The 12,046-nt window shown below is 39.6% G+C and overlaps 1 protein-coding gene across 1 annotated transcript; it reads right to left on the bottom strand.

The window, feature by feature from the left end:
* Window positions 1–7,862: 7,862 nt before the first annotated feature.
* On the bottom strand, window positions 7,863–11,781 carry hpx (hemopexin). Its single transcript, XM_022746454.1, has 10 exons — window positions 11,648–11,781; window positions 11,080–11,105; window positions 10,780–10,875; window positions 10,522–10,679; window positions 10,238–10,391; window positions 9,512–9,724; window positions 9,329–9,421; window positions 8,621–8,751; window positions 8,375–8,522; window positions 7,863–8,278 (listed from the first exon to the last, which is right to left on the bottom strand). The coding sequence occupies exons 1-10, from the start codon at window positions 11,710–11,712 to the stop codon at window positions 8,052–8,054; spliced, it is 1,311 nt and encodes a 436-aa protein (XP_022602175.1). The 5' UTR covers window positions 11,713–11,781; the 3' UTR covers window positions 7,863–8,051.
* Window positions 11,782–12,046: the final 265 nt, after the last annotated feature.

Below are 12,046 nucleotides of genomic sequence, written 5' to 3'. Positions count from 1 at the left end.
GAAGTTCATGATGTAAACTGGAAACAGCTCCAGATGTGCGACGCAGCGAAGGTCAACAACGTTAAGGGAAAACAGCATGACGGTAAACAACAAACTGGATTTTCCCAACATTGTGTGAACACATCATTAAAGATACTGGTAGCTGTGTATTTGAGCTTTGAAGAGCCAGGCTAGCTGTTTCCCCCCGCTTCCAGTCTTTATGCTAAGCTAAGCTAAGCTAATCGCCTGCTGGCGCTGGCTCCATAGTGAGGAACAGATATGAGAGCTGTATCGATCTTCTTCCCTAACTGTTGGAGAAAAAAAAATAAATGCAAATGAACTTACTTCCCAAAAATGTAAACCATTCCTTTAAGTGATACAGGTGATCCAACATGGCTGCCATGTTGGAGACGGTGTGTGACAGCACCTAAAATCCAGTGGATTAATGATAACGTGCTTAGCACAAAGAGAGAGATTAAGCGCCAGCATGGCTGCTACTCACTGTTCTGGCCACGCTCTCTTTTGTTAGAGGAGTTGGACAGGGAGGGTGTACAGGCCCATGAAATGGGGATCACAAACACACACACTTACATACACACCCACAGTATATATATATATATATAATGTTATATAATATATAATATATATATATACAAAACAATATATAGGCAGAAGACACGAATAAGAAAGGTGATGAATGATGATGATGATGATGATGATGATAATGATGATGATGATGATGATGATGATGATTGGACTAACTAATAAGTTTGGGAGCGTAGAGGCATCAGTACTATATTCTTTTACTTTCATCTTTCTTTTATTTCTTTGCTGGGAGACATCAGAGGAGAGGTTTGCACTTTTTGTTTCTTTATTTTCATTTTTCTTGTGACGTGGTGATGGAGCCGTGCGTCTGTCGAATCTGTCCGTCTGCGTGTGCTGCTCTCACCCAGCCTGTCATTTCAATGAAGAGAGGGATGCACCGACGTTAGGACAGAGCGGATGACCGGAGGAAAGCAATAAAGCAGTCCCACCCTGAGACGTAGTCTTTAGGCTTCACAGGCTGTGTGTGTGTGTGTGTGTGTGTGTGTGTGTGCGTGCGTGTGTGTGTGTGTGCGTGTGTGTGTGTGTGTGTTGAGGTACCTTAATTTGTTTCAGTGTTTACAAAATGACATCTCTGCAGTTACATCAGGGTAAACTATATAAAGTTTATAAATATGTAAATATATAATGATTAATAGTATTGATAGACACCACAGGATATTATACAGAACTACCTATACTTAAAAAAAACAGTTGTTAGTTTCTGATCAAGCTGCAATTTTATTATTTATAAAGACTTTCCCTAAGAAAAACCAAAACACCAAGAGTGCTTCAGTAGTTTCTGACATTGGCCCCACTGGTCACTTTATACAAAAATCCAATGTTAGAAAAGATGCAAATAAAAAATAAAACACGATCAAGGTCTAAATGACATTTGGTTTATTGAGCAACGTGAAGCTTTGCAGCTTGAACAGGGAATAAAAATCAGTTCACCTTCTTTCTGATGCTTGTGTTTGCAGTGTGTTACAGAACTGTCGAGTTCCCCTATGTGTTCTGTATAGGAGGACTCGAAGTTCATTTTCTAGACTAGCTGTAGAATATACAGTAGCTTTTAGATTTTTTTTTTTGGAGAAAAGAAAAAGAGAGCAATATGATCTAAAAAAGTGATTTTATTTCTCTGTTAATTCTTAACAGACATCCCACATAGGAATGTTCATTCTTCCTGTTCTTCTCATTAATTCCTGCCAAAAAAGAGAGAAACAAACAAATAGAAAAATGGCTAATATGAATTCAGTTGTGTTGCCTTACAGCAACTAGCCAACAGCTTTAATTAATCATGTTTTATCCAACATTCAGGAATATAAAATACACCCTAGTAGCAAGGGGGAGTGGTTTGGGGCAAATTGCGTTTTGGGTTTGTACATCTTTGTGTTTCTTTCTGGGCAGAATATTTAGAGGATTATAACTTAACATACTTGAAGAATACTAGAATGATTTACCATTCGTGAATTAGCATTTGAGCACCATAACCAAAATAACCTAAATGAATGTATGTTTACATGTCGATAAAAACAAAATGTTGTTTTTGTCCACGCACTTGCTTTTTCCTGAGCTTTCTTGCATGGTCTTCACTGTTTGTGTAGTTTTTAACCGGCTTGGGTAAGATGTTTTCCCATCAGGTAAATAACCCGTGACTTTGTTTTTACACTGTTACAGTGTCATGGGTGTTAACCATCTCCTAAAGACACTGGTTGTGCTGAATGAGATTTTTTTATTGCAGCTGCCAAATCTTCAAGTGCCTTGATTAATGGTCACACACTGTAATAAATACATTTATATCATGGAAATGTTCACCCATATGCATTCATGGCAACGTGGAACTTAAGTATCACACCTGCACAGCGGTCAGACGTTTAGAATAAAGTTAGCTCAGCGTTAGCACCCAGGCTAACTTCTAAATTGCTAGTGTTCGTTGCTTGTTGCAAAGTTTTGGCAGATTATCAAAGTTGTTAATTATTGCCAAGAGTTTGATGAGAAGACTACAACCACTTTTATGTTTATCCATGAAGTGCAGAGGGACAGTCGTGAGGTTTAGCAAAGCTAACTGTCTCCTGACTGTAGCTTCATGAGAGTGGTATGGATCTCTGTTGGACGAGCTACCACAAACTGTGAACTTGCTCTCTGTTATTTTTAGTTTTGTCATGGCTTGTCAACTGGCAGTTCACCTTATTTGTAGTTTTAACATCACTAACGTGTCCCAATAATGTCCCAATAGCTAAATAAATACAAATTTTAAAAAAACAGATGAAAAAGTTCTATCATCTTTGCTTTGACGACAACGTACGAAAAAAGTTCCAGATTTCAGAATTAAGTCAAAATGATCAGATCCAGGCAACAAACTCGCTCTTCCAGTTCCAGGGACATGCATTTTATTATTTGGCTTGTAAAAGAACCTAAATGAAACTGAACCATTGTTAATATTATTTGTTCCACGTGTTTCTGTGACGAGCCTAAATGTCTGTAACGATAGAGGTCTGTTGTATTCGACCACTGTGTGGTCTTACTGTTGACTATTCTATGATTTGACCAGGATTGGAATCTGAATGGGTCGCCATGTTGAAAAGCGAATGCGTCTGCCGACCCCATAACCTTAACTCAGTGACGCCAGGATCAGTGGCCTCTCTATTTTTAAAAGTTTAAAAGTTAATGACTTTCATCTTGTCATGAATGCAACCGTTTAATTTACACAAACGAACGTGAGGTGACATAGGAAGCTGCAGTGAAAGGCGCTTCAGTTTTAGCACATTAGCCACATTTTGGTTGAGAACAACTGATGTTGTCGAGGACAGGGTGAACTAGAGGCTGAATACATGCTGTCTGCTGACTGTGTCAAATGTTTACATGTCTCTGATCAAACCTAAACTTCAGCACACCATGGCAGCTGAAGCACTTAATCTGTATGAGCTGTGATGTGCCTGATTTAACCAAAGATATTTACCAAAGAGATCACAATGCCTAATGGATTGTTTTTTGTTTTTTAAAGAGTTCTGCTTGGGAACCTCACCCCTAACCCTAACAATCATGTCTCCAACCACACCATCAGTTTTACAACCCTTTCATGAAATATAGGAAAAGAGAATTCCACCAAAAAGACATTATGTTGAACTTTGTCTCTAAACAATGTTGAAACAAGGTTTACTTTACTTATTTTTATTGCTGAAATGTTTTTTTTCATAACCTTGTTGTTCCAAGCTGTTTAGTACCTTTAATATGTAGATAAAGATTTGCACAGTTAGATAGCTAGACCGCTGTTATGAGGATATGAAGATATAAATAGAAAAGAGAAATAACAAAGGGTGTCCTAGGAGGAGGGATATTAGGGATATTAACATATTTTTGTTTATTTATGGCAATAATACAATCAAAATTAGACATGGAATGGACAAGAAATAAATCTAAAGTGATTGTTCTTTTTCTGTCCTGATTATGGATTGGGAGACTTTTGGCTACTCCGGCTTTTACACCATAGATGTGCCTTGGATCAAAAATTCCCACAGTGGAAAACAGAGGTTGTGTGGTGGGATTTTTCATGGCGCCCCGACAAGCAGGGACACTGACTCCCACGTGTTTAAAAACGAAGACCAACCCCCTGCTATTACTCCCGTTGTAAAATGACTTGTCTTTGAAGAGAAGTGCCTTGCGTCTGAACCTTATGTTTAAGAACATGTTGATGTAAATGTTCATTTACCTCAGATGTTTACAGAACTGTTACTGAATAAACTTTTTGTACCATACTGGTATTCTGTCATGGTTAGCGTTTTCCTTTCGGATTGTTTCTCTTTCCATTTGGGGTCCAGAAACCAAAACCACTTGAGCAGTTATCCATCAAACCGGAGTGACACAACTTCCTGTTCGCTAATTTCCTTCCCCAAACAGTGAAACCAAAAACAGAAGAGCAAACCTCTAAGAAATGGATTAAACAGTAGATATATCTGCTCTAATGTGAGCCATTAATGTTAGCATGGCTGGCTAACTAGCTTCTTATCTCCAGTAGTAGCTTTCTTATGTTACTTCCAAGAGTTAGCTTACTACATAATTACGAGGGGTAAGAAAAAGTATTTACTGTGTGTCTTTAATAAAGAGCATAACATATTATATTAGGAATAAATACTGATATACCACTGTACTATACCAGCAATCCACAAACATTTATTTCCATGTTCTGTAGGCTACATAGATTAAGGATGCTAACTTTCTACGATAAAAAGCTTTAGTGTTTAGTCTCATTTTCACCATACACAGTGCAGAATTAACATGATATCATAGCCATCAATGTATATTTAAGACTCCTTGGTTTCTGATTTTCATACAGGTCAGTCAGAAATATAAAAAGAGTTTTCAACTAAAGCACACAGCATTAGTTAATGTTAGCTAGCTAGCTCGCTAGCCAACTACAGCTGATAAAATCTGCCAATAACTGTTAGCTTGCAAAAGCAATGGTCATCAGCTAGAAATCAGAAGCTCTGGCAGTTTAGTTAAAATAAAAATAGGGCCTAAACATGCCAGTTTATCCAACATTAGTTCCACCTTTGATCAAAATATTAAAATCGGCTGGATTTCAATTAAATTTGACGGAGATGTTCATGTTCTCCTGAGGAGTAATGTTTTGATGAGCCTTTAACTGTTCCTCTAGTCCCAATAACAGGTCAATATTTTCCACTTGAACACAAGAAATATAAAAATCTAACACTCAGATTGTAATTAAATGCACTATACTACACAGACCCATGCTCCCAAGAGGATGAACCCTTTCTCATGTGGATTTTTTTCTCTAGTGCCTTCAGTCGGTTATTGTCAATTTAGCACGCATGTATATGAAGAAAAAGTATATGTGATCCTGCAGGGACGCAGTACTGTTGTACATTTAAATCATACTGGATAAGTATAATAGGTTACAGTAGGTGGGCTAATTAACACACTGCAATTAACTACATTTCCTGTGGATGAAGAGTGCTGTTAGCACATTAGCTTTCCTTAAGTTAAAGATACCAGTAAAAAACAAAACAAATGGTGAACACTATTTTTCAGAATAAACAAATATAAATGTCAGAATACGACATTCAGTCAGTCATATTTACTGATAACATCTCAAACATGCAGCTTTTTGTACAAGAAAATAAAATAGCAAAATAAAATAAGAGTATGTGTATTAATTATTTTAGAATGATGTCAGGCCTGATTATTGATTGTGCCTGATATCTGGTGGCTCAGTGTGTGTGTGTGTGTGTGTGTGTGTGTGATGACAACTGCGCATACTGTCTGCTATGCATGTGTGTATGTGCATTGGTGTTTCTATGTGCACGTGCATGTGTGTTCCGGTGTGTGTGTGTGTGTGTGTGTGTGCGTGTGTGTGTGTGTCCTCATGGCCTCGCCCATTAAGCTGTGCTGAGGGCAGCACTTCCTTTATGCATGCTGAAAGTCCCAGGGATTTTGGCAGAACAAAAACCTCTCCAGGGAGTGAAAAGGCCTTGAATGCCTGTTAATGCCGTCCCGACCTCTGGACTCTTGCAGGCTGCTGCGTACGTGTCTATATGGTCGAATATGAGCATGGACAGTTTGTGACAGTACTGTATATTGTCATAATGAGACACCGGGACTCATCAATAAAATAACCACGTTCTTTGTAGACGTGATGTTTTAGCTTTGGAAAACAGTGGAAATGCAAAGCTTGACTTTGTTGTTGCAGAGAATATTATGTAAATTAAATTGACTATAACTTGCATTTAAAGTTTAAATTAAATATTAAAGAACCAAATCGCTGTCTGAAAGGAAAGTAGATGATCAGTAAAGCAATGCAGCTTAAAAACCATATGAACCTTATTCCTGAAGGCTTTATTGGTTTAGAATGAGCAGGAAACTCAAGAATTGAATTGAAGACTGAGAACATCAAAAAATATTTTCTGTTTTTTTTGGCATCAAATCAGTCTGTGATTCTGTTGTGGCTCAGCTGGACGAGTGTTTCAGCCTCTTTCTTGCAGGAAATAAAGTTTGTGGCCACCAGCAGTTTCTCTAAATTGAGGCCAGTGCTGCAGAGCTTCACACCTGCGTGGAGAGCTCTTAGCGAGCGCACAGCCACACCTGCAGCTCGTTCCCCCGAAAAATCACTGACAACTCAATATGAAGAGAGGACGGAGACACGAGGAGCTGAACACACAAGATATTTGGTGAGAAAAAATAAAAAAGTAAGAATGATGTGAATGTTAAAACGACATGAAATGAAATATACAACAGCACTGTTTGGTGGGTTTAAGCTTCAGGGGGTTGGTGTTGAAATGACCTGATAAACTGAAAGATGTCAGTGAGCTAACACCCATCCAGATTACATCATAGTATTCACAGTGTGTTAGAAATGACATATATGCAAGAAAGCACATTACTTGCATGTGAAAGTGATATTATAGAATCATTATTTCCTTTTCTTTTAACCCTACATTTCACACTAGAGCTGCACTTCAGCTCAACAGAGGAGCACGTGGGCTGACCACACAGACACTTACTGTTTATGAAAGAGCCATTTAGACCACTTATGTGTCCCTTCAGCGTGACATCAGTACATCCCATTAAGACACAGGCATCCTGGGTAAAAACAGGTACTAATGATTTTAAATAGCGAACATTTGAGAAAGATTTGAGAGGATCTCTGGATGGACTCGACTTGTTGAGGCGTCTGCAATAGGACCTTATGACTCATATCTCAGAGTCAGTGCAGCCAGTTCACTGCATGTACTGAATGCAAAACACAGACTGGGAGCCTGACTCATTGATTATGGTCGTGTCATGAGATTATGAAATTGTATTTGATCAAATTGAAGTTTATTTTTCCCCCCATTTAAATCTGTCAGTCACTCATTTTGAAACTCTTCATCATGGCTTCCTGTTCTTGTTTTTTCTTTGATCACTGAGGCCGGTCCTGTCTGCTTTTTTTCTCCTATTTGAATTTCATATGATGATGATATGAAACAGGTTCTTTGGTAATCTGTAAAGTGTGTGTGGCCGTTCCTCTGATCATTTAGTTGTAGCAACACTCACTACACGCCTGTGTGCAGACGTTGTTCGGTTAACAGTGAATCTGATTGTCACATCATTTCCAGAGCAGCACATTCATTTGAACAGTAGGTCCTCTAGTGGCCAAATTCTGACACTACTTAGTAAGTTTCCCTCCGACTTTGTTCCTCACAATCATTGTGACAAGCCTCAGTTTCAAATCTGCAAACCCAAAATAACAAACCAGTAAAAAAACAGTAAAAAAAAATTGAAATTGACGGATTAATTGACTCCAGTTTTCTTTTTTCTATTTTTTCTTTTTATTCACCAAAGAACTCAAACTCCACTTTGCAGGGGAGGAGGATTTTTCACAATCTCATATATGAGTTTAATGAGTGAGATGGTTTTGAGACGGACAGATGTCACTTAGTTCCTTTTGCTTCGGGGTGGCAGATCACTGTGAAATATCCTCTCTTCCCTGAGTCCTATTCCTGACATCCCATCATTTCTGGGGTGATATTATGAAGCTCAGGGGCAATTTTGCCCATAGCCAGTATCATGGGGCTCTCATAGTGGTAAAACTGCGAGCCCTTGAAAATCTTAACTCCGTCTGAGCCACAATAACCAGCATCGATGTCGGACACGGGCAAGGGCACGTCTCGGGTCACCACCCTGGGCGTGGCAGTGAGGTCAACGTCACGCATATGTTGTCCTTTTAGAAAGAAATACGTGTAAAGATGTTTGTCGACAAAGTAAACATTAATATATTGTTTGATGCTTTTTTTATATTTAGATTTGGTGACCTTACCTTGGATTACGTGAACGGTGTGTTCACCGGGACAGTGAAAAGCTGCGTCCACGTGTCCTTCAATGCCAAGCTCCTCCTTCAGGGTCTTGGGGTAGCCTTCCACCAGGATGTAGGGAACACCTGCTTTGTAGATGTAAACCTGATCGTCCTGCAGGTGTGTCCAAGGATTTTAGTTTTAATTTCAACACAACTCAAGGTTTCTAATGCCAGCGGCGGAGAAATGTGAGTGGTTACATCAAGGTCTACCTTAATCAAGTAGGTTTTGTCAGAGTAGGAGAAGACGGCATCCACCCCGCCGGTCACCTCCTTCCACGTCCTGGTGATCAAGAAGGCGTGAAAGCCGTCACGATGGGTGTCCAGACGCATGTAGATAGGACCTGAGCAGAGTGAAGTGTATTCTTTGTCAAAGCTTTACAGTAAGCTCAAAGGTCATACAAGTGGAAAACAATAGCTCGAACTTTTGGGAAATACTTTCTTGCCAAGATTTGATTAGCTTAGCGTAGCATAAAGACTGTAAACAGGGGGAAACAGCTAGCTTAGCTCTGTTCAAAACTCTGACATTCACCTAGCTCCTGTAATGCTGCTTTCATACAGGCACTGGGAAGAACAGGAAAACCTCCCACTGCTATCCTTGCAGTAGTTTGAGGTTTGCATGAAGCTACAGCTAGCAGGTGACTAGCTTAGCTTAGCATAAAGACTGGAAACAAGATGAAACAGTTAGCCAGGCCAAAGTAAATATACAAAGTTTTACAAACCTACATGCTGAGACTGTTTTTGTTTAGGAAGCCTGTTTTTGAACTTTGGCGAGAGCTACCTGTTTTAGCCTCCAGTCTTTATGCTAAGCTAAGCTAATCACAGGCATCAGCAGACGTGGGAGTGGGAGTTTTCTTAAAATGTTGTTGAACTATTAATTTATAAACTACTATTACTGTCATTTTGTGTCTGTGACTTTACCTGCAAAGAGATATGTTTTGCCTGCATCGTCAGTGGTAATGGCGTCCAATTTTACCTCACTGCATTTCCGGACTTTAGAGCCACCTCCATGACCTGCAGAGAAACACAGAAGATTACACTAAATGCTTCAGTCAGAATACACCTGAGTGCATTTTCCACCGTTCTTTCCCCCGATGAACTCACCGTGGTCAGCGCACCTCATGAAGTAGTCGCGGGCGTCTTTTGGGTAGTTGCCGCTCACCTCTCCGGATACTGGGTTGAACCTGGTGAAGTTGTGTCCATGGAAACAGTAGTGGCCCTCCATCCAGCGTAAAGCAGAGGTGCAGACGGGCAGGTGGGCCCAAGTCTTGGTCTTCACTGTCTTTGTGGCAATATCATAAACATGCACGTCATGTCCTGTGGGGAGAAATTAGGTTTTTAGTTAGAGAAAAAGTCTTATCAGTAACCTTCACCATGTGCTCAGTTATTTACAATAATATAATTACATCAGAGTTCATAATTTAACTGATTAATCTGCTTAAGTTCTTAAAAATATAAACATTTCTGCCGATATCTGCACCACTTCCTGTCAGATATACTGTAAACATGCTGTATTACAAAAGTCAGATCATTTAAATGTGACTAATTGGTTTTAATTCCTGGTATTCAGTGCAGTTTATGTTCCAAGCATGAAGAGCAAAAGCTTGCAAACTATATTTTATCTATTTTAAAGCTGCTTCTGACAAACGTTGCTCCTGCAGCAGCTGATTTCCTCCACTAGGGGGAAGCATTCTCTTTATAATACTGAGAAAGGAAACTTTCTCTCTCTGTAGCTCCTTCCATTGTTTGTTTCATTTATTTTAATTGTATGTATTTAATTACAGTCAAGACTTTGTGATATGAATGTTTTTGCATTGAATGCCAACACACCCTTAATGAAGAGAACTGAGTCTTCGGTGCACTCTCCATGGGGACACTCCACCGCAGCGTCCAGGTGAGTGGGGACTCCTGGGAATTCCTCCTGGATCTCCTTCGGGTACCCGTCCTCCAGACTGTGGTTGAAATACCTGAACACCTTGTCGTCCTGGAGATTTAGAAAAGCGACAGCCGAGATCAGGGACAGACACTTCTCTGCCTCTCCATCTGATTTTTATTTATTTTTTTGTTTCTTTGCAGAATCATATCACAAATGAAAACACATCTGAGGTTCGTACCAGGAAGAAATAGATGTGATCGTGCACGTCCTGGTTCGCGGGGTTGTGCATGCGGAAGGCAGCGTCGACATGGCCGATGTGATGGATGTCATCCAGCTCCTTGAAGGACTGGTTGGAGAGCAGAGCTGGACCATGGTAACCCTTCCACATGTGAGCACCTGAGAACACATCAGAGGATTTTTCTTACACTGCAACACATATATATTCAGTTTGGAAAAATATATAAAATAAGACTTAAATAATGATAATGAGAGTCACCTTTGAAGAAGAAGGTTATTCCATTCTCGTCAGGAGTGATGGCGTCAAACTCAATACCTGCACACCGGTCTGGCACAGCAGCATGGGCTTCTCCATCTTTATTCCAGAGTTAGAAATATAGAGATAATATAACTATAATTACCATTAATGTAATATATAATGATGGTAAACATAGAAAACGTAGCCAGAGAATGGCTTGTCTCTATGAGATTGCTTCTGTAATTGATCCTTAGTGTCTTTATACCAGACCAGTGAGGAATGAGGGTTATTATGACTTTAACGTGTTAATTAAAAACCCACCGTGTGCTGCTGCGTCCTGCGTGTGTCTGTGGATGATATAAAAAAAGACTCGTTATATTTGATTCCTAAAAATCCTTAGGTCAAAAAACAGGAGGTCAATCAACGACAGGCCACTGAGGTCACACGGTGACTCAGCTCTCTTCTGTTTGTTCAGTTGATGCAGCAGGTGAACTTTGTGAACAGGTAAACAGAGTTATGAAAAGACTGGTCAGTGACTTGCCCCGTCTCCTCTGCACCCGTTAAACTTAGAGTAAATACAGAATAGTAAGTTTGACCCAGGTGAGTTACTGACCACTCACCTTATGTTTTAATGAAATTTATTACACAAAAATGACCATGCGTCGACTCAACATCTCCCTGTTTTATTATATATATATATATATATATATATCTTTATTTTTCTACCTCCTGCATATATGGATATTTGCTCATATATTGTGATATTACAGGACAGGAAGCTTTAAGATAAACTGATGAATACATGTCACCAGTGCAGCCGATGAGGACGAACCCTCCTGATCTGAACAGCCTATTTTCAGTTTTAATAATTCATTCATACAATACTCACGCAGGCGCTCCATTAGCGAGGGCGAGTGCTGAGCACAGGAACAGAGTTTTGGTGATCAGGTCCATGGTGTGCGGTCCTGATGAAGTCCTCTGATGTGGAGTCTCGCTGTGGAGCAGAGCTGTGAAGTGAAGCTGTGCAGGAGCTGAACCTGCGCTTTTAAACTGAAATGTGTGTGTGGGTGGACATGTTAGGAAACTCTGAGTGTGTCTTGTTTGCGTAGAAGGGTTATTGGAAATTTGGTTGTTGCAAAATGAGGCTTCAGAATCATGCTTTTGGTAATCTGCTTATCTTTTTTTTTAAAAATGTGAACGTTATTTGCAACACAACCTATATTGGTAACTGCCGTCAAGCACAATATCTATCTTTGATTAATCTATTTCACTGCTTGAGGAAATCGTT

This window comes from Seriola dumerili, unplaced genomic scaffold (assembly GCF_002260705.1).
Source record: "Seriola dumerili isolate Sdu_G_001 unplaced genomic scaffold, Sdu_1.0 BDQW01000105.1, whole genome shotgun sequence".
Classification (NCBI taxonomy): domain Eukaryota; kingdom Metazoa; phylum Chordata; class Actinopteri; order Carangiformes; family Carangidae; genus Seriola; species Seriola dumerili.
Note: the sequence above shows the minus strand (reverse complement) of the source record. Positions and strands in the feature narration are given on the sequence as shown.

Bases quoted from the DNA above. Each gene is read 5' to 3' on its own strand.
- hpx (XM_022746454.1), bottom strand. From the start codon at position 11,712: ATGGACCTGATCACCAAAACTCTGTTCCTGTGCTCAGCACTCGCCCTC. The intron at 10,392-10,521 runs GTACGAACCTCA...CTAAATCTCCAG, and splicing joins ATCACATCTATTTCTTCCTG to GACGACAAGGTGTTCAGGTA. The intron at 8,523-8,620 runs GTAGACCTTGAT...ACACACCTGCAG, and splicing joins ACAAAACCTACTTGATTAAG to GACGATCAGGTTTACATCTA.